General features: G+C 37.7%; 1 protein-coding gene across 10 annotated transcripts in view; it reads left to right on the forward strand.

Moving 5' to 3' along the window:
- The window catches only part of GARNL3 (GTPase activating Rap/RanGAP domain like 3), an 83,268-nt gene that overhangs the window by 31,769 nt on the left and 27,686 nt on the right, over window positions 1–23,813 (forward strand). For 2 of the 10 annotated variants that reach the window (XM_080401445.1, XM_080401447.1), the window contains exons 2-14: window positions 3,641–3,710; window positions 6,048–6,122; window positions 7,561–7,660; window positions 8,107–8,225; window positions 8,999–9,078; window positions 13,183–13,246; window positions 13,504–13,530; window positions 13,898–13,973; window positions 14,588–14,686; window positions 15,243–15,346; window positions 16,496–16,604; window positions 18,927–18,972; window positions 23,313–23,419. In XM_080401445.1, the coding sequence (XP_080257571.1) occupies window positions 3,641–3,710; window positions 6,048–6,122; window positions 7,561–7,660; window positions 8,107–8,225; window positions 8,999–9,078; window positions 13,183–13,246; window positions 13,504–13,530; window positions 13,898–13,973; window positions 14,588–14,686; window positions 15,243–15,346; window positions 16,496–16,604; window positions 18,927–18,972; window positions 23,313–23,419 (1,076 nt within the window). Of the gene's footprint in view, window positions 1–3,640; window positions 3,711–6,047; window positions 6,123–7,560; window positions 7,661–8,106; window positions 8,226–8,998; window positions 9,079–9,938; window positions 10,168–11,058; window positions 13,247–13,503; window positions 13,531–13,897; window positions 13,974–14,587; window positions 14,687–15,242; window positions 15,347–16,495; window positions 16,605–18,926; window positions 18,973–23,312; window positions 23,420–23,813 lie in introns of all 10 variants that reach the window. The other 8 variants (XM_080401448.1, XM_080401449.1, XM_080401450.1 and 5 more) reach the window with 7 other exon arrangements.

A 23,813-nucleotide genomic window follows, 5' to 3' on the forward strand; every position in this document is an offset into this window, starting at 1 on the left:
ACTTTCTAATATGTATTATATTTGTGTTTGGGGTTGTCCAGATGTTGGACACACAAAACAGTGACCTGGTTTTCCCAAGACTTTAAAAGATTTGTTGTGCTAGTGACTGTTGCTGGATTTTTTAATTTTTTTTTTTTTACCCATTCCTTGAATTGTCATCTACCGTATATTTCTTCATTTGATCAAAGACTGAATTTCAGAGCTCAGTGACAGCAAAATCTCTCTTGACTCCTGTTTCCATAACATTCTGCCACCAATACTGATGGTGACAAGTGTTCATTGATCGGAATTGCTATTACAGTGGTTTCTAAGGCAACACCTTAGCCACAAAACTGAATTTTGTAGAACAAAAGTAGCATCAAAGAAAATGCTAGGACTACCATAATTGCCTGATTTTTCTGTGAAAGAAAAAAAAAACAACCAAAACCGCACTGCCTTAAAATATATTGCAAATGAGGCATTCCATTTGTTGCATGGAGGATCTGCCAAATTTCATGTCAGGAACTCTAAAAATGGCATTTGATGCATTATTACTTTTTAGGTTTTATCTGAACTTTCCAAATTCTCTCCAAGATTTGTGAAGAGGCAAAGAATCGCTTTCAGCCCATACAGAACTAACGTTGGGAACTCTTTTGTTCTATCTGGAAAGGAAAAGAAAATCTGATGTATTTATTTTCTTTGTATAGATACTAATCTTGAAACACTTTGTTACGCAGTCTTAATAACTGCAGAAAAGAACTTGTTAGCCCGATTGATGTGTGTTTCCTTCTGAAAGGAAAGATGAGAACTCATGAATAGTAGCTTCAAAATTTTTCTTTCCCGCAAACATATTGAAGTAAAGTTTTGTGGTTGGTGGTTTGTTTGGGTTTTTTTATACTTCAGATGATGGAAAGATGGAAGAAAGTGATGCATTTGTAATGAAATGTAAACTTTGTGTGATTTCCTTTTAAAATGTAGGAGTAGAGTGAAAAGAGGCTGTCCAAATAAACTTTGAATGAAGATGTCAATTATTGGTATGAAACCACAAAAAGTAGAAGGTAACTGTAACAGAAGTTACCTGCATTCAGTCTTTTCGCTGCTCTGGGCCATCTTCTCTGTTGCAGGCTCAGAGGGAGCTTTAAGCGTTGAGGTGTGTTACAGCTTCTGTGCAGCAGTGCAGCAGCGTTGCAGGGCAGGGTTCACTCAAAGGTCCAACAGCACTAGTGGTAGGTGTAGAAAAGTAATAGACGTGAAGTCCTTGTGGTGTGTGATTGCTTAAGATTTGAACCTGCTTCTGGATGCTCAGACTTCCTGACTTTCTTCTCTTGGTCTCAATTAAGATTGTTTCATCTTTGCCCAGATCATAAGGCTCTGAAAATCCTCAGTGTCACAAATGTGAAAAGATAAAGATGTACTGCTGCAGACTTTGAAAGTGCCATCTTTGGGCCATGCTTTTTTCAGGTAGCAACTTGAAGTAGCTTTCCTTACTCACTGGAGCAGATTCTTATTGTGGCTCGTTTGTAATTTAAATATGTCTTAATTTTTTAATACTGTTTCTCTTATTTTGTTTCCATCTGCTTTCTGGCCTGCTGTGGGGGGAAAAGGAGGAGTTGTTACTCTCAATTAGACTGCAAGCTGTTTGCATTGCAGGCTTTAACATTTTTTTTTTTTTTATATCAGTAAGTACAGTAAGGCTCTGAAATTCTTATGTCTACAAACAGCTCATCATAAGTAATATCAAATTGTAGCTGCTTTGATGACAAGGGCTGTTAGATCAGGACCCAAGCCCAGTTTCTTCTTGTATCACAGACTTTTTCCATCTCTGCTGTGCAGGTTCCTGATACAGGAACTTATTTTTTTCCTGAAAGATATTTCATGCCGATTCTCAGGAAGGTTAAGATTAATAACTGTCCCCAGTCAAACATATGTTTGTCATACAGGCGACCACAAGCTGAAAGCTTAAATCATTGTATTTGTGTTCAGGTTATAATACTTTTGAGTGGTTGTTTAGGAGTTTGTAAACTTTCTTCTGATGTAGATCAGGCTCAGTTCCTGTAGACGATTTTCCTCAAGTCACTTCTATTACTGCTGATGTGGCATGTACGCGTGTGCCCCCATAGATGTCAACACAGACTGTGGCTTCACTGCCTTCAGGGGTCAAACTGGCTGTATTACAGTCTTTTAAGCTTAGGAAGCAGTGCAGGTATGTTTGTGCGACAAGGGGTCTGTCTGAAAGGCAGCTGACTGAGAAAGTACAGGGTATGCGTTACCAGAAGCAAAAGTGTCATATGAAGGTTTTATTCATGTGAAGTTAGAAAGGCAGCTCTGCTGTTGCAGCAACTAACATTCCTGCTTCAGTGTGGGTCATTTAAAATTACTGTTGTCATGTTCTTATTCTTCCCGCATGATTTATATACTGGAAGCAAATACTAGAATTATTTTGGTGAGTTTTAAAGTTCTGTTAGATATGGCTGGTTTGTATTGCTTCTCCTTGGGTAAAGATGTGGAATCCAACTGAACAGAACTCAGAAATATGAATTGCATTTAAGAAATTTTAAGTACTTATAAACACAGATCCAAATAGAAAAGCTGTCTAAGAGTTAAAATGTTTTGGAGTCTGGTGTTGCAGTATCTCATACAGTCAAGAAGCACATAGGAGGATGTTGCATTAAAATTTAGATATTTTGTTTATCAATATAACATTGCAATTTACAGTACTGATAATTCTCAGAAAAATCAGTCTCTTACTGCTGGAGAGTTTATTGTTGTCTTGTTTGGTTTTCCATTAAAATTACTATATTTTCATTACTGTTGACTGAAGGGTGAACTGTAAGTTTGGAATATGATGGAGGGATTGAGCTGCTAGCCCTGGTACAGACTGGGTAATCAAGGTTTATGTTAAATTTGCATCTAAATCTTTATTTAGCTTGTGTTTGTAACACATATATCCCCATTACAAAGGCAGGAGGCTTAGTGTTTATAGTTAGGGAAGGTGTTTGCTATCCGTTTTAGCCTCATGAAGCTGGGAGTGGTGTGCTTAATGTGATATGACGGCATGAGACTGTATGTGATAATGCACATAGATTTTGAACTTTGCATGCCGGGATTACTTTTGCTTGCTTGGTAATTTTATCTTTGTTAAGGTTATTGGGGGGAAAATCTATGAAATGCTGTTCTTTCCTTATGCTTTCAATTAAAGTAATTGTTTGGTTTCTCTTTGGGCATAGGCTAAAAAATGACTGGAAAAATACAGTAGCAACTTACTAAGTGTGAGTTGAGAATAGTGCAGATGTCCTGTTTGAGGCATTAAGTTTACTGTAGGTTTTTCTTCCCATAGATTAAATGCAGATTTCAAACATGTTTATAAACCACCACCCACTTTGGATCTCTGATCACGTCATGACTAAATATTTAATTTAATCATAGCTTTTGCTTCTGTTCAGGACACAGACATTTCTTTTCCTTTGAGGGTAATATGAAAGCCAGACTGCAATGGCTGCTAGAGATTGTGTATATTTTAAGAAGGGTTCCCTGCAGTAATGGGTTTATACACTGCAAACCTTGTTCAGCAGGAGTGGTGTATGGTAATGGCAAGGTACAATGTTGCAGGAGATGTAAGGCTAGTTGACTTGTGTACACTGATGAAGCATTTCTATTCCAGCTCTGTCTCTGAAGATCTGGGTTGCAGACGTGGAGAGTTTAGCAGAAAGCATTATGGATCAGTGGAGCTTGTAAGTTTACATAGCCTGTCCTTTGATTTTGGCAGCTTATAATGCAGAGCTCAAATCTTTTTCATTTCCAAGTTAAAAAGTTGATCTAGTCTGAGAAATGTGCTTTCTAACCTGGACTTGAAAGTTACAGGGTAATAAAAAGAGGCTTCACAGAATAGGTATTACACCTGTGCTAGGAAATCTTTTTACTACCTTATTTATGAATATTTCATCATAACAGGACAGGAAGTGTTATATAGATACCATGTTTACCTCCAGGTGGAAATTGAGCCATTTTTCCTCTTACAAGCTGAAGATTGCAAAATATTAGGGTAGTATTTGAAAAAGTACTTGCAATTATGTGGGTTAAACTATGTGTGCTGGTCTGTGTACATATGTATGTGTGTGTGTGATTTTATGTGTATAGGCCTCAGAGTAGTGGGAGAGGGCTTAAAATTAAAAGAACTGGTCAGAATAAGGATATTGAAAACTCTTCCCTAAAATCTGCCAGTTATTCTGTGTTTGCTTCAAATTCAAAGATTGAGTTGACACTTCATTTTTCTCACAGACACATTTCCCTGCGGTGAAAATAGCAGTGTCAGCACTTAACAATAACATCACTGTATACAAGGCCATACTGAAATTACATAAACTTACTACAGGAAAACAGAAGTGGTGAGGGGTAAAGAAACTGAACTCCAGATCTCTTACTGTGAGAATAAGTCACTATTTTTCTACTAGCTATAGTCATAATTTAAATTTCTTGGATAGTATATTCGTTAATATGTTCGTAAATTGATGGCTTAGTTGCTGGAAGTCGCATTGCAAGAACACCAGGTATCTTTCTTTTCTTTCTGTATGTTCCACGTATTAGAGGGGGTGTTTTAATAAAAAAAAAAAGTGAACTGCTTTCTGCTGAGCGGGTCTTTCATTACTAGTGCTTAGATTCTTCTGCTGGAAAAGAAAAAAAATACTGGTAATTATAAATTCACAGTAAGCTCACACAAATGGACTTGTGTTTTGATCAATTTTCTTAAAATTCTGCTAGTATTTTATGAAAGTGCATCTTTATCTTTCGGAGTATGAATGTATAAAGGTGCTTGTTACCCTTTCAGATTTCTAGATGTTTAATATTGAACCTTTCTTGCTTAATATTTTCCTCAGCAGCATCTCAATTGCTCAGTTATTTCCACCTTTTATTTATTACAGCACAATTATTTTGTCTCTGTCTTAAACATTTTTTCTTATGTCTTTCCCACTGGTGCAATACAACCAGTTGTCCATAAAATTTCTCTTCAAACTTATACAAGACACCAGTATGTGTTGCAGTTTTAGCCATGTTAGTTTATTCCTGACATAGCCTCAGATCACCTCAAATTGGCAAGCAGCAAAGAGAACTTCCAAGTGTTGTGATAACCCTTCCACCAACTAAAGGGATAAAGTATTATCCTAGAATAATATGGATTGCTAGATGCAAGCAAAGAATGATCGGTTATTGTTGTTCAGGTCCCATTTTGTAAGTTTGGTACGATACATGACAATCTCATTTTTTACAGTTTTGAGAGGAGTAACATGCAATATCGTTGGCAGCATTCTCCTTCTTTTGTAGGGAACCTAAGCAGTGTTGCTGAACACATCAGAATTATGTTACCCTATGTTTTACTGACTTCTCAGAAGCTTTTTTTAACAAAGAGTTTCAGTGTTCTGGGACTCTCTAGATTCCCTTATAAAAAGACCAGGCATTCTTTCTAGAGTATTTATGAAACTGTTGAAGTCTTCAGCTGGAAACAAGCCATATTTTCTGGTGTTAATGCTGGAAACGGACCAGGACATCTCCTGTACCTTATGTTGTTCAGTATCATCACTGTTATGTTTGGAGATTCTTGCTGCTCTCCATCTCCTGAAAAAATCTATAAATAAAATGCAGTAAAAGACTGCTAGTCCCAATAATACTGCCAACAAGTAGAGTTTTAGCCTTAACAAGGTTGAGAGGACAAGTATCATCACATCTGTAAGACTCATTGTTTGGAAAGGTGCAAGCTTCGAGATCAGTTTCTGGAAAGTGGACAAGTCCCTCTGTAGGCATTCTGTGTGTTGGCGCAGCCAAAATCTTGAGACAGGAGAATTTCTGATTAGTATGGGATCGAGCAAAAGAGTGAACAGCTCTCCCACTCATGCCTCCTTAGAGTTATAATTGGGTCATTCCAAATCTGTAGTCTAATTAGTAGTAGTTGTGCTGATCCCTTCCCTGTGGGTAGTCATATAATGCCTGGGAGAAGAGGAAGCCATGGTAAACTTTGATTGCTGGTTATATGGCTATTTTTGGAACTAGAACTTCTATCTTAATGTCTCTTATAGCTTATATCTAGTGATGCTGATGGAGCCATTCAAAGAGCTGGACGGTTCCGTGTGGAGAACGGCTCCTCTGGTGAGGTAAGTGGCTAAAGATACTTATAGAAAGCTGCAGAAATAGTTCTGTTTCAGTTATTCTTCACCACTAAAAGATGTATTTGCATTCAATTACTAAGAAAGAGGACTTGAAAATGGTAAATAATAGGAGAATGTGAGAATCTAAGAGGAGGGAGATGGTGGGTCGTCCCCCCCCACACCAAAGTCTAGCTTAGCTGCTCTTTCAAGATTATGTGGTCTTGACAGTTTAATTTTTTTAAAGGGAAAAAATGGTATTCCATTTAGTTTTGGTAATGTTTTGCTCACCTGATCATGTTAGAAGAAAAAGACCTATCTTCTGAATAACACTTTGCATTCTCTAGTTCATCACTTTATATTGGTGTCCTGGTGGTACTACAAGCTGGTTGCTTGAACCCAGGTACTACTGTTTTCAGCCTTTGTGCTTTTAAGTTTTTCCTTCAGTGTGATGAGGTTATAGCTTCATTTTATTCCCCTTTAGTTGTCTTTCAGCAGCTATGCTTATCTTTAAATAAGAGATAAAGAAGCTGAGTGGAGCCTGAGAGTCATTTGCTCCAGTTCTTTTGTGTTCCCTGTAACCTCTCCAGTGATACTTGGGTTTCTACTTATCCTCATTTTTTATCTTCCTTTGCAAAACTTTTTCAGCTGTAGATATCTTAATATTGAAAGAAAGAAAGAAGACCTCATATTCTTGAAATATATGAGAGGTCCTGGTAAGCTTGTATTGAACTAATACTAACAGTAAACAATGATCATCTGTTTGCAGCAGCACTGGGTGCAGAGTTTAAAGCAATCTAACTATTCTGCATTGATTCTCAGGGGGGTCGTGTTCTGCACACTTTTTAGTTCACTTTCATGAAGTTCAATTAGCTTGTATCACAGAAGGATTCTCTGAGTGTGTGATGAATGGCCATATGGTGAATGGATATGGAGAATGGCTTTTTCTCTGCATACGTGAACTTTTAGTGGAAAAGGACTTGAGGGATGCTTGGGGGTTTTATCTGGCCTATCCAGAAACAACATGGAAGAACTTAAAGAGCATGCTCTGGTCTAGCGAGGAGTCTTTGAGGATTATTTTGGGAAGAACTGAGAAAATAAAAAGTTGAAGGCAGAATTCTGATTATTTATATAAAAGTTTTAAAAACACTGGTCTTCAAATTCCAAATTGAAATATCTTCTTTTCAGTGGGGTGGTACAATAGGAAAAGACCGTAGTTACTTAGAAAGAAAAGGGGGGGTGGGGGGGGGTGGGGTTGCAGGGGAGAAGGAGAGGGAGAAATTTTAGTATCATCTGCACAACAGCTGACTTCAGAATAATTCTTTGCTTTTTAGTACACAGCTAAAGCTCTTCTGGTGAATCAGCCGCTCTTGATTGGCTTTTGCCTATATTATGTTCTTTTTTTGCACTTGGCATTTGATCTGACAGTCTCCCAATTCTGTTTCAGAATACAGACTATACTCCAGGTACATGGCACAGAACGGACGTGCATTTGGAAAACCCAGAGTATCATACACGATGGTATTTCAAATATTTTTTAGGGAAAGGTAATCATCTTTTTGCAAATGGATTGGAAGTTTTGATCAATGAAAATGTAATGTAGGTTTGAATTGCTGTTATTTAAATATGGAAAGAAGTATGGTGTTAATTTAGTATTAATGCATTTTCTGTACAGAAAACAAATTATTGTTTCATGTATTTTCAACCTGAAGACAGGGAATGGGTTTCTGTAAGCCATCAAAAAGAGATGTTTTGAAACCCTTCTTGGCCTTGAGGGCTGTACCTATCTCTTGGTTGTTTTTTTTTTTTTACTCATCTGTATGTAAATACATAATTATTTATGTAGATAAGTATATATTTTTACACATGAATGCATGTATTTACACATTTATACATGTGTGTGTCTGGGTCTGTGCGTGCATGTCTGTGTATGAGCATGTGAGCAGGTATGTGTGTCTTCTTTCTCACTATGTTTCTTGTTTTTCCCTAACAGTTCATCAAAATTATATAGGTACAGATGCAGAGAAGAACCCTTTCTTTCTGTCTGTTGTACTGTCTGACCAAAATAATCAGCGTGTTCCTCAATACCATTCAATACTGTGGAGAAAAACAGTAAGAAACAAATACTTAACTGCTGCTCTGACTTTTTGTTTGTTTGCTTGTTTGTTTTGGATATGTTTATCACAGACCTTTTTGCTTTCTTCAGAATTTCAGCATTTAATACATATGTTTTCATTTTATACGATAAGAATATGTAACTCCACCATAGCAGATAAAATTAAACTAGCTTTGTAGGTAACATTATACTAAACTTTCGGACATAAATCTGTAATGTCAGATATTTTTAAATTGTTCTTACCTGCAACCCTGTGTTATTTTTAGAAATGTTGCCTAAATTGTTCTTGTTTATGCCCTGTGATCAATTTAGGCAATGACTTCATACAAAAATTCTAAAAGCAGTATACAACGTTAAGAAAATAGGCAGGTGTGATACTGTTTTCACTAATATTGTTTAATGATTTATTTATTCTTTTCACTTAACGTTCCATAAGAGCCTTTTATCCAAGCAATTAATCTAAAACTCCTGCATGCACACGTGGTTCACCCCTTTTTTTTTTTAAAGAAATAGCTTGTCACTTTTAGTAGTGTCAGCAGTCCTTATATCACATGCCAAGGTAGCCAAAACTAAGTACAAAATAATTTTTTTCACCTTCCATGACTTTTCACATTCCTTTTTTCTTCTTTATTTTTTTCCCCTTTTCAAACAAGCAGTAAATATGGCTCAGTAAAACTAGCACGTTTTTGTTCTTTTTTTTAACTTGTTTTTATTAATATTCATAGTTGAATACACATAAAAATTCACTATGTCCTGTAATATCTCCTAGCTTTTTTCTTTACAGGGTACTCAGAAAATATGTCTGCCTTATAGTCCCACAAAAACATTATCAGTGAAATCTATATTAAGGTATGTATTACCAAGTAAGTTATCAGTTAAGATATTTGTCTGTATGCCTTGTCCTGTAATTCAGAAGCTCATGTTGCATGGTTTTGGTGATAGATTTGTAAAAACAGGTTTACAAATCTTAATGATTGAAGGCAGCAAAAAATGGTTTTAAAGCCTGTTCTGGAATAATCAAAGTGACATCTTAAAGTGGAGAAGAATCCTTAGCCCTTTTTCTTCAGCAGAGGGACTGTTCTCAGGTTGATTGGAAAGCAGGTGCTAAGTGGAACTGCAGTAGGTGAGAAGAGATACCTTTTTAAGTTAGAGAGACAATAAACAGACCTAAGGAACAGCAGAGACTGACTGGAGGGGTGGTTATTTTGTGACCCTAGCAGGAGGAAGCAAACAGGGGAGAAACCAAGAGTTATGTCTTCAGTTAATGGTCTCCCTGTAAGTCTCACCATGGGTGTTACACACAGTGAAGCCAAGAAAATTCCTTCCTTTAGCCAGCGTCTGTATGGGCATGCTTGTACTGTGTCCTGCCTCTTTTGAGGCAGAAGAGAATATAAAGTAAGGAAGCTTGACACCATTTCCATGTCTTTCAACTTTATAATCAGCTGAAGTGGTAGAAGATCTGTTTGCAAAGTGTTCGTTCAAACTTAATCTGCAGTTTTTACAATCTAATCATGTGGTGTGTTTTTTCAACCTCCTCACTAACCTCTTCAAATGCATCTTCTGTAAGGATTTTACCTCCTCTGAAAACCCATAAAAAGTGTCTTTGTTTGCCAAATGGGTAGCATGTGCCAGGTAAACGAGAAGTCTGCATGTCTTCAGAACCTTTGGTCACTATAGAGTATGAGCGAATGCCTCTTGCTTGGTTGAAGCTGGTACGTGGGATAACACTGCCAGTCCTGATGTGAGAGGAGAGTTCTGGGAACAGGGCGTGTGTTGGGATGTGAAGTCAGTACCATCAAATCTGGATTTTCCAACACCTGTACAAGATGTCCGAGAGGTCCCAGACCACTGAATTTGCCAGAGGGGCTAGCAGGTCCATTGAGCCTTGCGTCTTAATTCTGATTTCCTGAGCTGTGGCTTGTTTGGAGTGTCAAGATCGTGAGCTGGAAACACTTCAGATCTCTTTCATCTTTTTCATCAAGATGAGCTAAATGTTGTCTTCTAGCTCCTATGGCACCAGCTTGAGTAGCGTTCCCAGTTGTCAGTACTGCATGTTGTACCTGCGTGAGCACCTGATCTTCCGTGTCTGCCCACCAGTGCTGAAATACCTCTTCCTAGCCGCCCGTCCTAACCCAGCCTCTCTGTCCACTCTCACCCACACAGACATTTTTGGTCAGGCATCCCAGGGTGGAGAAACTGTCTTCTGTTAACGAGAGTCGTAACTCCTTTGCTGAAGTGCCCTCATGTGTTCCATCCTCTGACACTTCACTACTCTACCAAGGAAAGTGCAGGCTTCTTTCAGACCTTGTTCCCTGCTTCTCCCAAGGTGTGTGCCACGTTGTCACATGAAGGGGTGGGGGGGGTGGGGGGAGCGGTACGTAATCCTCTCAACCCCAAGTGTTTGTCTATTAGTGCCCCAGGAAAGCAGAGACCCTTGTTCCCGACCAGTCTGTCAGCGTCCCATTACAGGGACCCTTCACTGAACAGTCCCACTGGATCGAAGGGCAATTCGACTGACTTGTTCAGAGCAACACACTAGCAGCATTAGGGGGACCCCTCAGCGGGTCTTCCCACTTTGTTTGAAAGTATTACCTGCTGCCATCAACTGCCAGTGCCCACAAAGGACTCACACTAACAGTTCACAAAATAACACTCTTTATTAATAGGAAATCGTGACAAATTAAGGTTTTGCCAGTGATAGGGACTCTCTGCAAAAACAGGCTTGGAATTATATACAACTAAACTACATACAACTAAATCATAATCGCTAATAACAGCTAGCATGAGTTAGTTATTTAGCATGCATAAAACAAAGTTCTTACCCGATAGGTGTCCCTATGGGGGAGAAGACAGGTTCAGCCCATCGACGGATCCCAGAAGTTCTGATGGAGTCTTCCCTAATTTCTCCCCTCATCTGCCTACTTCTTATACTTCATAGTACATTGCATATTCATTCATCATACGCAGGATTAGTTACGAGTTTCTCACTTCTAATACAAATCAGTATGTATCCTCAGATAGCACTGCTGAAGTTCTCTGCTAACTACGCGTGCTCCTTAGGCGGGGTTTTGCCCTCCTTTGGGGGGGCTGTTTGAGTTGGAGGTTGTGATCTCCCACTAAGAATAAGGCAATTATCTTTGTCTTATTTTCAACTAATTTTCTGTTGATGTCAGTGGATTGCAACACCTTATCATCCTGTTTCCTCTCGTAGCCAGAACTTTCCTCGCTTGAAGGTTTCTTTCTGCATAACTTCGATAATGGCGTTGTTTTCACTACCTGTTCTTTGTTTCTCATCCTCCCCATGGCTGACTACCTTGGTGAGAAGTCCCTTCATAACAACTATAGAGAGTGAGTCAGCTTGACCTAGCTTTGTGAACACTGAATCAGAGTTGGGTAATCGGGGAGTTTAGACAATTCCCCCCTGCTTTGGACTTAATTTCAGTCCAGGACCAGTCCATTTCCATCACATTTAGGCGGAGCTTGAGTGACTTTAGTCATGCATATTGTTGTTACTAATTGGTGTTGTGTGCCCAGTGAGGTGTAGTAGTACCTTGGAAGCAGGCAGCTTTGAGATGGAGGTGTGCGTTAGTATTACAATGAGATTATTTCAGCTGAGGAAAGTAATTTCACCATAATGGTTGGCTCAGCCACAGACGTCTCCTGGATTCTTCGTGTGACAACTGGTATGCAGCTTATCAGCTGTGTGGTGCCATCTGGTTCCCTTTCCTGCATGGGGAAAGGGAGCATGACAGCCTGGCCGTGGTGTCTCCACTCCGCACCGTCCTCTGTCACCGCTATCCGCGTGCGCTGAGCTGCCAGGAGGTGTTGCTTAGGGAACATCTGTGGTGATACAGATTCTGTGCATGCCAACCATCCTGAAGGCCATAGCTGTGTTTTACCCTAAAAAAGCTTTCTGTAATACTACGCTTCTGTTAGGACGCAATTTTCTCGTAATTCCCCCCCTCAAGGTGATTTTTCCCACACACCTGCAGGCAGCAGGACTAACGTCATCTCCTTTTGCCCACTTGGGCTTGGACTAAAATCCCTTCCCTGACTATTCTTAAGCTTTTACATCCTTTGAGCCTTCCCTCGGGCCTGGTTGATAGTCCTTTGCCATTTCACCCAGTTCACAGCCAGCATAAGTCTAGGTATAGACAACCTCAAAGAATTTCAGTTACATGATAAACCTGCTTTTTTGTAAATTAATTGTAACATTTTAATTGCTTTCAAAGGGAACTACAGGAAATCCTGTACGCATGGTGACCTAGCATAAGCAATGATGGAAAGGGGCATCAGATGTGACCTCTGTGTCAGCTCACTGTGCCTCAGACAGACTGCGTTTGGCATGCTGTGCAGCTCCAGAAATTAATGCTAGGGAAAAAATGGGCAAAAATAATAGTAAATGTAGAAACATGAGTTAGGAAAAAATGCTGTAAGTTAGGTATTTCTGTTGGTTGAGGCAGTTGATCTTACTACTTATTTAAATACTTTTTCCTGTTCTCTTTGTGGATCTTTGGTGCGTGAATTTGATGCTGAACGGCTCGTTTTTCATTTGACTTGCCTTGAATTATTTTAGAAGAGATAGAAGAGAAGCTTATGAAATAGAATAGGTTATTGAGTCTTCCTAAAATACTCACAACGATTATGTATAAAGCCAAAGTGAAGGATCATCGATGGAATAAAATTCTGTGCTTTATAAGTAAATACAGTACATTTAAACCTGATCTCCGTGCAGGGTCCTAGTTATTTCTGGTTTTAAAATCCAAAAGGATTTTAGGAAGTCTTAGAGGTTAGTATTGTGGGATATAAATGGCTCTTCCACAAAAAATTCCACATAAGCAAGGCTTTTTGAACAATTCTTTTTGAAATCGGTTCTAACTACAACCAGTTAACGGTTTAATGTTGAAATGTATACTTGCTCTCCTATAAAGCAGTATTTCATTTGCATTTCAGTGCTATGAGTCTTGACAAATTTGAGAAGAGCCCAAGGGAAATTTTTCATCCTGAGATACAAAAGGTAGGAGGTGACTTCTTTTTTTGTTTGGTTGTGTTTTTTATTATTTTCTGGAAAAATAAGTCATTAAGTATAAATGCTACTGGTTTGTTTCTTTCAGTAGCAGGGTAATAATGATGAGTAGGGTTACAGTGACAAAATAAACTGTCTTTATCAGTTGAACTGGCTACTTCAAAATTAAACAAATATACAAGTACGTTACAGGGTTTTTTTGTGCTGTCTTCGGTACCAGTGTGCTAAAGATATTGTTTTGTTTACAGGATTTACTGGTTCTTGAAGAGCAAGAGGTAAATGTTAACTTATCACTCCTAGCACTTAGTGACTTATAACAACTTAGATATCAATTGCTTATTGCAGTAAAAAAATGTAGTATTTCTGTGCAACATATGAGATAAAAAATCATTTTAAGCAGCAGCATAATATATCTTATTAATAGATCACCAACTTAGTATATCATAAAATTCATAATCTATGATCAAAAGTAAAGTATTAGGTATCTGCTACTTGAGCATGTAATGGAGCTGGTATGAAGTGTGTATTCCCGTGTGTAGGATGTATACAAAAGATGTATATACAAGTCCTTAGAGGAAACATTATTTTAGGTCTTTTGTTTGATTGTCTGTTTATCCTATAATATTTGGTTTTATTTCTCAGGGACCTGTGAATTTTAAATTTGGAGTCCTTTATGCTAAGGATGGGCAGCTTACAGATGATGAAATGTTCAGCAATGGTGAGTTTTTCACCTTTTTCTTAATTGTTTTATTCATCCAAATTAAAAAAATGTGGGATAGTGTCTAGATATGGAAGCCGGAAGGGAGGTGATGGTTTTGGGAACAGAGGTTTTCATGTTCATTTTGGGGGCAAAATTGTAGCATAGAACCTTCTGCTTCTATAAAAGGTCGCTGTAGGAAACCTACTGTTACAACTTGGAAGATACTGAAATTTCTTTTCTAGAAACGGACTATGCAATGTAAGATTTAGAAAAAGGAAGCAGTAAGATTTAGAAAAGGGAGGCAACTCATATTACCTGCAGGAAGTCACTGTTGTTCTAGTTCTTTCACTCTTATTTTGCAGCATGATCATGTTCTATATGTGCTTGAGCAGTGTCTTGGAGTTAGCAAAAGAGGTCACTGTTTAATGTCACATGCTAATGCCTATTCTGCAAGGCTTGGATGCTTTTCCTGGAGAGGTAGAAGGCTTGGATGACATGAGGAGAAACTAATACAGCTGAAACGTCCTCGTGTCCTGGAAGCAGGACCTGTTACTATTTCTTTATTATTTTTTGTAGGTATTCTATTAGTACGTGTGCTTTTCTGTTGTAACGTTTCTTCCTTCCACATGTAGAAACTGGAAGTGAAAGCTTTCAAAGATTTTTGCATCTCTTGGGTGACACAGTTACTTTGAAAGGCTGGACAGGCTATAGAGGAGGACTGGACACTAAAAGTAAGAACTCATCTGAAAAAAAAAAACAAAACCAAAAACGGGGGAGGGGGCTGCAGTATAAATGTTTTTGCTTATTGCATGTGCATATTATGTATATTGTAGAAATAATGCCAAAACAGACTTCCTCATGTGCATGCTAAACGCTCTGCTTCACCAGGGAAAAGTCAGGTTAGCTTAAATCACTGGTGTGAAATACAGTTGAGGAAAAGTATTTATGTAACCTGTATTTTCAAGGTGAATGATTTTATTTTATATTGGAGTGGGGTGAAGAATAACCTGACATGTTACTTTCTTCATGATTGTAGGACATCATGGCTGGAAGAACCATGTGTGATTTCAGGAGGCTAGTTAAAGGATGTCATAGGTTTTAAGTGTGTGAATAAGCAGATTAGGTTGCAAGCTTGATTTTGGACCCACATAAAACATGCAGCGTGGACATTTTCTAAAATGGATCAGAATGACTAAAGAAGGGTTGGTAGAAGGCCCTGAAATATCTTTTGACCTTTATAAAACTTAAAGGACATATTCCTGCTGAGATTGTTGTCTTCCGTTGCAGATGATACAACAGGAACCTGTTCCATCTATACGGTTTTTCAAGGGCATGAAATTATGTTCCATGTTTCAACCATGCTACCATATTCGAGAGAGAACAAGCAGCAGGTACATAGTTCTCGCTTTCTTTTTTCCTATATTTTTTTCCTCAGTGCTGCAGCTAATGCTGAAAATACTGTATCATATCATCTCTATTAAGGTACAGGAGACCCTTGCAAAGAGAGTCAAAATTGATTGACTGAGAAGTGATTTGGTATTCTGTTATTCAGATGACTTGTAATTGCAGCAGTGAAGATCTACTGTTACCTCAAAGAATTTAGGAAGGCTGGAAGTTAGACTTGTGTGTGAATTGTCAGAATATTCACATACATAACATACAGTTCATGTTTAGGTAGCAATTCATGTAGCTTGACAGAAATTCCCTTTATGAGCATGTTAATGGCAAACTTTGAGCATTTGCTCTAAAGCACTGCTGGTGCCCTCATAGATTGACTAGGTAGGTTCTTGCCTGCTTGCTCAAATGTGCTGTCATCCGTTGCTTGAACCTTTCTATGTATTATATGATGAAAAAAATAATAAGCGCATATCTTTACCTATGCATCACATATCCACAATGATTTACTTAAAATTACTCACAAATTACTTGTTTTACTAATTCCTTGTTTAAGCGATAATTAAATATTATGTATTACGATAGTAATATAATTAGATGACATAATTACATTGTCCTTTTTTTATTTCTGTGTCAATTTTCTCATGCTTTTGCCTTGGATTGATGACAAGATCACAGCAGAAACCAGAAGCCAATTGGGACATTTAGTGTTTTTAAAGAATAAATTGGCATCAGGAGTTTTTTTCTGTTTAGTTCAAGTGGTGGATTTGCTCTTTTTGGAATGCTAGGTGTTCTGTGCCAAATTTGTAAATATTAATTATGGAAATAATGAGTGCTTTGCTAACTTAAAAATATGCAATAGCTGCTGGTTTAACAGTTGCCTTGTGTGTGCACCATGGCATTGCCAGGTTTACTTGCTTATAGTTAAGTAATAATTTTATGTTGGCTTCAATTGTATTGACCACAATTTTTCTGTTTGCAGTTTAGGAATATTGTTTTACCATTCTCTCACAGAATTATTAGAGGTATTTATTTATGTCTTGTAAGTCATTGTGTCTTTTTTTTTTTTTTTTTCTTTTTCCCCTGCTCCCTCCTCCCTTTTTTTTTTCTTTTTTTTTTTTTTTCTTTTCTTTTGTTTTTTCCAGGTAGAAAGGAAGCGACATATTGGAAATGACATTGTAACTATCGTATTTCAGGAAGGCCAAGAGTCTTCTCCAGCATTCAAGCCATCCATGATTCGCTCTCATTTTACACGTATCTTTTTTCCTTACATTTCCTAGTTATTTTTTTATTTTTTAAGATCAATATTACTTTTAATTCTACCCTGAGTCCTTCCTGCATGCTGCTTATGGAATTGAAAACTATTTTGGAAAGACAGTTGCATTCTTTACCTTCAGCTGCTTGATTAGGAGTCTTTTAAGTCTGCCTCATAAAACAATTTTTATGTTGAACCACTTAGAACATAAGGTCAAAGTAAGAATGTGATTTTTGATTTGTATTTTTATTGAAGGCATTTAACTGGATCACTTCACAAATTAGATTTTGTGCATTTTCATAAAATACAAATTCCCAAAAGATTTCTATTAATGATGTGAATGAATTTGACATTAACTACTGAATATTGCCTTTTAATGTTTAGATGCTGTTTATTTTAGATATTTATGTATTTTAGGTCAGTGTTTCTCAAATCTTTCAGACCATAAACCACATATTCTCCAGATTTTAGCAGCCTGTGTTTTTCAAACTCTTGGTTAATAACACTGTGAAGACAATATGATTCAAACATGCATCTGCCAGTCACTTGGATTTATCATGGGGTCCTATTAGTAGTCCATAGATCCCAGTCTGGCATCTCTTAGTCTAGATGGAATGGAATGAAGAAAAATGTTTTTTTTTCTGTCTATGCTGTGTTGCTGATTTTTAAAAAATTACTGCAAAGCCTACAACTTCTAAATGTAGTTCTCAGGCTGACTAACTGTTTTTAGAACCTTCTTACTAGTCTCATCCATGGCTGGTCGTAGTTTTTAGATTTAAGCTTTTAATATTGACCTGTTTTTGCTAAATGGAAGAAGTGAATAGAACAAAAAGAATTGCACACCAAAAAAAAAAATACCTGTAGATATCAGAGGAACCTAAATACTGTTAATAAGAAGTGTTTACCAAGTCGATGTACCTTTTCATCGGAGTGTTAGTAGAAAAGGAGTAATTCTTCCCTTATTGCTGTTAGGAGGACTTGTTATGATGCAATTGTTACACCCCACTCTTTCTGATTCTTAACAAACATTTTGAGGTTCAGCTGTCCTTTGTGTCATAATGAGTTGGAGGAGCAGATGTGCCCTAAATCCATAAGGATGTGTTATCATTTAGGTAGTTTTAAGTGATCCACAGCTGGTCGATGCTGTCATTTCACCTTCCTGATGTTTTCAGTTGACAGTAGCCAGAGATAAAGGTGTTCACTGTGGATTGACACTGATCTGTGTCAGATGTGGTAAATCTCAAAGCTGACTGAATCTGTACCAGCACTTCGTATTCACTGTCTTACATACTATAGCACCCCTTTTTTGTTACTTCTACAATGGGAACAATTAGCATACAGATATCCAGCTGTGCTGTCCTGTAAGGATTTGCTGTATGTCATCTGTGGGGTAGGATTGAGTTACCCAAGTAAAAGCATCCAGCACAGATGTAGATGTCCCAACATATCTGAAGTGTCTGTACAGGTCTGGCAGGTATGACTCGGGACCTACAGGAGATCTGTGCCTCTTATAGCAACTGGAGACTAGGCAATATATTGTCAAGCATCCTAAATAGCACTGGATGCTTGCATTGAATCCCATCATAAGTCTTTTTTTTATTGGGCAGTCTCCGACAGTGCTGATCACAGCTATCAGCAAAGCTCTCAACATTCTATCTGGAACAAACCCATACAGCCAATGAAGTTAGTCAGACTTACAGTTTCTTTAACACTGTTTGTAAGGACTGAAAACTTAGAGACAGTGTTAAGGAAATTTATCGAAGCAAGGTGCTTCTAGTTGATTCCATAAAAATATTTTGCAATGCAACCATAAGAATTTCTTGGAATTTTTTGCCCGTATTTGCCCAAAGTTATGAATCAAAGCATTTTTGTGTACTTGCACTTTAAATTCTCCTCTCTATTTTCTTATAATTCTGTTAGCTAAATTATTTCTTTGGAATCTTCTCTTCAGTGGAAAATTTGGTATAAGCCAAGTTCAGAATCCATACTTTTTTATAAACTAAAAGAATTTTAAATCACAAGTCTGTTGAACACATGCACACACAAAACTATAGAGCGCGTTTTATCCTTCACGTAACAGCAAGAAATCTGTATTTGTGGTACTAGTTCAATTTTTAAAACTGTTGATCAAACACAATAAAATTTTATATGGGATCTCCTTTATAAACAGGAAAATTAGTATAATTTAGAATATTTTCTATATTTACAGACATTAATAGATTTTACCTTTATTAAATTTGCAATCTGCTGCAGGAAAAAAATGTATTAAAATACATGTGAGATGCATTAGTATTGAATTAACATCCTTAACTGTGTGGCAGATATTTTTGCCTTAGTGAGATATAATAAGCAGAATGATAGTTACAGGTAGGTGTTGATTGTAACAAATAACTTCACACTGAATTTCTGATGGTTCAGAGATAATGGGGAAAACATTTTGTATTGTCCACTTATGTGTATGCCAGGAAGCCAAATGAATTTATGAAATTGAAGAGCAGTATGGACCTGGATGCAGATGGCTGTAAACTGGCTATGAATAAGTTGCACGTTTCTAACCATCAGAAAAATGAAATTCTGGAACAGGCGTAAACTAAGGGGGCGAAACAAAACTACTTTTTAGATGAAATGTAACAAAGTGATGGAAGATATGCCTGGAACAGTGTGACCTGGTGAGATCAATGACGTAATGAACTACATGTATGATGAAAGTTAGATGTGATGTTGTGATAGCCATGGATTGTAGATCCTTAAAGGTCTAGGTTTAGTTGTAGCTAAGCAAATCAGTTCATTTTTAGGGATCTTAATAGAGTATCTGTACAGCTGGACATCACATACTTAAAACCTATTGGAATTTTGCTGGTAAATAATGTGTTCTTCATCTGTTTTTCAGTTAGCGTTGGTGACCCTCATACTTGGAGGTATATGCTGTCTAAGTCAGAGTCAGTGTCCCAGTCTGAGTCTGTTAGGTTTCACCAATATCTGAAAAGCAAGCATTCCTGCAGCGTCCTGCCTAGGCTTTAATGAAGAAAGTGGGATTAACCAAATAGTTAATCCAAACTGTTGTTTTGAGATTAATGGTGAGATGCAAGAGATATCTGTCAGTCTTAAAAAAACAGAGTGGCAGTGGGATGTCATTGTCTGAGCCTATGGGAGGGATTCACCTTGGACTTAAAGCAAATAAGCAGTAAAGAGAAAAGAGCCACTGTTCAGCTGACTATGTGTGCTGCAGTTATCAGTATACGATATAGACTTACCACTGTTTTTCTCCTTTACAAAGTACTAGCCATGTCTGTAGCAATCCTTTTTCTGTTGAAAGTGTGCTAAGTTATTTACTACTTAGACTAGGTCAAAAAGAAATGGGAGAATCGCATTCTGTTTTGGATATGTGTCTGAGAAGAGGATTGGTTAGGTTTGAAGTCACTGCCGGCTCAGATGCTGAAGTCTCATATGGCTAAAGAATTTATATTAGAAAACCAAAACATATGATTTATCCAGCACTAGAAGGGAAATGTCAAGGCATGAAACTAAAATTATGCCTCAGACTGGAATGTGTGTATGTGTGTGTATGTTGACAACACTCAAAGCTATAAACTTTGCAAGATGGAAGGGTGAAGTCAATGTGTTAGGCTTTGAATGCAAATTTCTAATGGCTGTGTGGGCCTGTGGGGCATTAGTTATTATTTAGAAAATTTTTCAACTGTTTACAAATCATTCTACCCTACATTTGCAAGACAAAGCTGAAGGTTGACAGCATTGGGTCTGCTCCTTTGAGCTGAACTGCTAGTTGGCTTGCAGCGAGAAGACAGACACTGAACTTAGAAATGGATTCCAGGAATACAGGGTCCTTAGATTAGTTTCGCTTCCTCCTTCCTTGACAATTCCATAACCCTGAAGAGTCAAGATTGTGAAAGAGACCAGCAATATTTCCTGGAACTGATCACCTGGCACTAATGCACTTTTTTTTTTTTTTTTTTTTTTTTAACAACCCGTATCAGTTTGAGAGCCAAGAAATACAGCAAAAGTGTAGAAAGCATTCTCTTAGCCTCTCCCTCGGTGCACAGTGTAGACCACTGACACCAGCCGTGGTCCACAGTTTCAGAAGCTGCTGCTAAGATCCAATCACATAGTTCCAACCATTCTAATGTATGTAAATTCTGGCTTGCTTTGGAAGATTTTTATACTTAATAGGCTGAGCAATCTTCATAGTCATCTAAGAATCTGTTCTTGCTGCAATATAGGTTGCTGGAACTGACTAAGCCTTCTTGCCTAGCTCCAAAACTTAACCGTTAGCCATAAGAGTTTGGTGCTTTTTGTGCAACTGCAGCTCCACCCACTCATTGATGAATGTTACTTGAAATCATTTGTGGTGTACATGCGGAAATGCACAAGAACGTGAAGGCGAGAAGAAACTGAGTTAGTTTTAACTAGATTTTTTCAAGAGAGCTTGCCAATAAATTGTGTCCTATCTTAACTTTGTGTCCCTTCATATATGGGAGTCTTTATTTTGGGGCATGCTGGAGGAGAATGTTCATGCCATCCTTGTTGCTCTCGATGTAGAGTATGAGGTGAGACAAAGCATGTATATGCCAAATAGGTGCAGGAGTTGAAAGTCTCCAAACTTGGGTGCTTGAGGTGCATGTATATCCACAGGGGGAGAGATATATATGGACAAGTACACCTCAAAGGTATTTTTCACTAGAAATAATTTTCTTTTTCAATATAGCTAAGAAATCTTGATTCAGTAAGATGAGAGAAATCTGTATTACTGTGTTTCTGCAGCATGCCATGAAGTCTAGCTCTAGAGAAGGATCCGACAGCATGATACTTCAGTTTTCATGAGTGTGGGTTTTTTTCACCCCTCCTACTTGTAGCTAAGGTTTGTTTTGGAAGATGTCTGTAGTGCAGTTAAAAAAAGGAGTAGTTTTATTTTTGTGAGCACCTTCTTGTATTCTTTTTTTCCCAATTGATTGTCCCCATAGATTCTGCTTTGCAGCATTCCCAAGTCTGAGAGGCACAGAACATGTTCATGATTCCCATGTGCAGTAAAATCTGTTAGTTCTTTCCTTCTTTTCTTCTTGTTTTGAGACAGAAACCTGAACGTACTTCCCTCATTAGTCTTTAAGAAGTGAATGTTGTCTTGTAAACTAATAGCCAGTAGATGGGCTAGCCATAGTAAATGCTTTTTACGTTGCTGTTGATTTGGGGAAAAAAATTAGTAGCGGTAAACGAGAAAAATTTGACTCGCCCTGAGTAACTGACTGCTCTTACTAGATCAGTCCGTTTTATTCCTTAGCTGCTTCATTCTGTCAGTCTTAACACATCTTCCATAGTGCATACCACGCAGTATTGTTGCCCTGTGTGACGGGCTTGATACATTATTGTGTATTTCAAATTGGCCTAATCGCATTTCATTCTGTCCCTTCACCTTAGGCCCGCATAGGACTCTTGTTCCTTCTGTTATTTTTTTGTGAAGACGGTCTTCCAAGTGGCCAAAATTTCAGTCAAAAGAAACAGGGTGTACTCTGGGCTGTTGAGGCAAATTTTCCTTGTTCATATGCAATGCCACTGTGAGGTCTGACACTGAATTTCTGCTTGGAATGACTTTGTATTTTATGTCACTGAAGAAGTTTGTAGGTTTGGTTGGTTTTGTTGTGGTTTTTCCTCATCTTAACTCATTCTGCTCTAGGAATGCAAGGAACATTTCACACTCTGTGTAGTGATAAATGATTATTTTTTTAGCAGGATGGAATAAGACATAGGGCATCTCTAAAATTCTGTCTCGAATCTGCGAAACCAGTATTAAAATGATCGATATTCATACTATGTAATACTGCGTTTCAGATCGTATGCGCAGTTTTTAAGCTTTCATGAAAAAAGACCAGATGAATCAATTGGAATCCGTTTGACTCAATACCAGTCAGTCACTGCTGGTTTTTTGGGCAAGAAAATTCTGACTGGTTTGTGTAATAGTAGAGATGGGTTGAATCTGTAATGTTACCACTTAACTTGCTGCAACCTGTCAGCTGCACATGCCACTTGGAAGATCTTTGTCTGATTGCTGTCTTACAGTGAAGAAAATTGTGCAGCCCATCACTTAATATGCCAAGGAACGATTACTTACCTTTAAAGAAGCTACGGCTTGCTGAGCGTATTGTATGCTTGGGTTTTGTACCTACCATTCATACTTTCTATGCCAGATTCCTTATGGATCAAAAGAACTCAGCAGGTCCAGCTGTCATGGGAGTCTATTCTGATTCTTTCTTCCTCAGTGAAAATGACTTTGCTATTCCTGTATTATTCAGCTGTAGTAAGCTATTGTTGTTCAGAAAGAATCAAATATTCCATGGGCATCGTGAATGCATAGGTGAGGTGGAAATCTAGAAGGAGAACATATTTTGTAGGTGAAGAATGTTCTTTTACAGCTTTTTTGAAAAGGACTAGATTTAGTACCACTAAAAACATTGTTCTGTGAGTAGAACTCCAAAGATCTGTTGTAATTGTTAGTGTCACAGTGTTTGTATAAAGGAAGCAGGATTTTGCTGTAGTGAATCATTCCAAGTGAATGTTTTTTGTTAGACCCGTGGGAATTCTTACTTAAGACATACCCAGCTAACCATTTCCCTTTCTTTCTTCCATTTTGAATAGTGTCTATAGTAACAGTGGGTTTTGAATGTGACTTTCAATATAAAGATTTGTTCTTTCAATAGGCTGAAAATATTTTCAGAAGAAAGTGTTCCTCTCTTTGGGCCTCCCCTTCCATCCCCACCTGTGTTTACAAATCACCAGGAATTCAGGGATTTTGTGTTAGTGAAATGTAAGTCAGTTTTTCTTTCACTAGAAACACTTTTAAAATAAGTGCCTTAATAAATTGAAAGTCATGATGCTTAAAATGTAAACACGTTTTCTTGTGTATGCTGCTGTTCTATATAGATTTTTTTTCCCCCAAATCTGTAGCATAGGTGGGATGTCAGTTCCATCAAAGTGTTCCAATCAGATTAACAAAAAACTGAATTTCTGTCCAGTTATGCTTCTCAGGCTGCTAGATACAGACCGATTTCTGCATTTGCAGAATGTGGAGCCATATTTAGCTTAGCATTTTCTTAAAGGACTTGGAGGTCTGAAAGAATTTATAGTTTTCTTCAATATTTAGTAATAGAAGGTGTTGTGACGGCAGCTCTGAAAACCTGAAAATACAAGCTTTTCTGAAT

Source organism: Falco punctatus, assembly GCF_963210335.1.
Source record: "Falco punctatus genome assembly, chromosome: 9".
Classification (NCBI taxonomy): Eukaryota; Metazoa; Chordata; class Aves; order Falconiformes; family Falconidae; genus Falco; species Falco punctatus.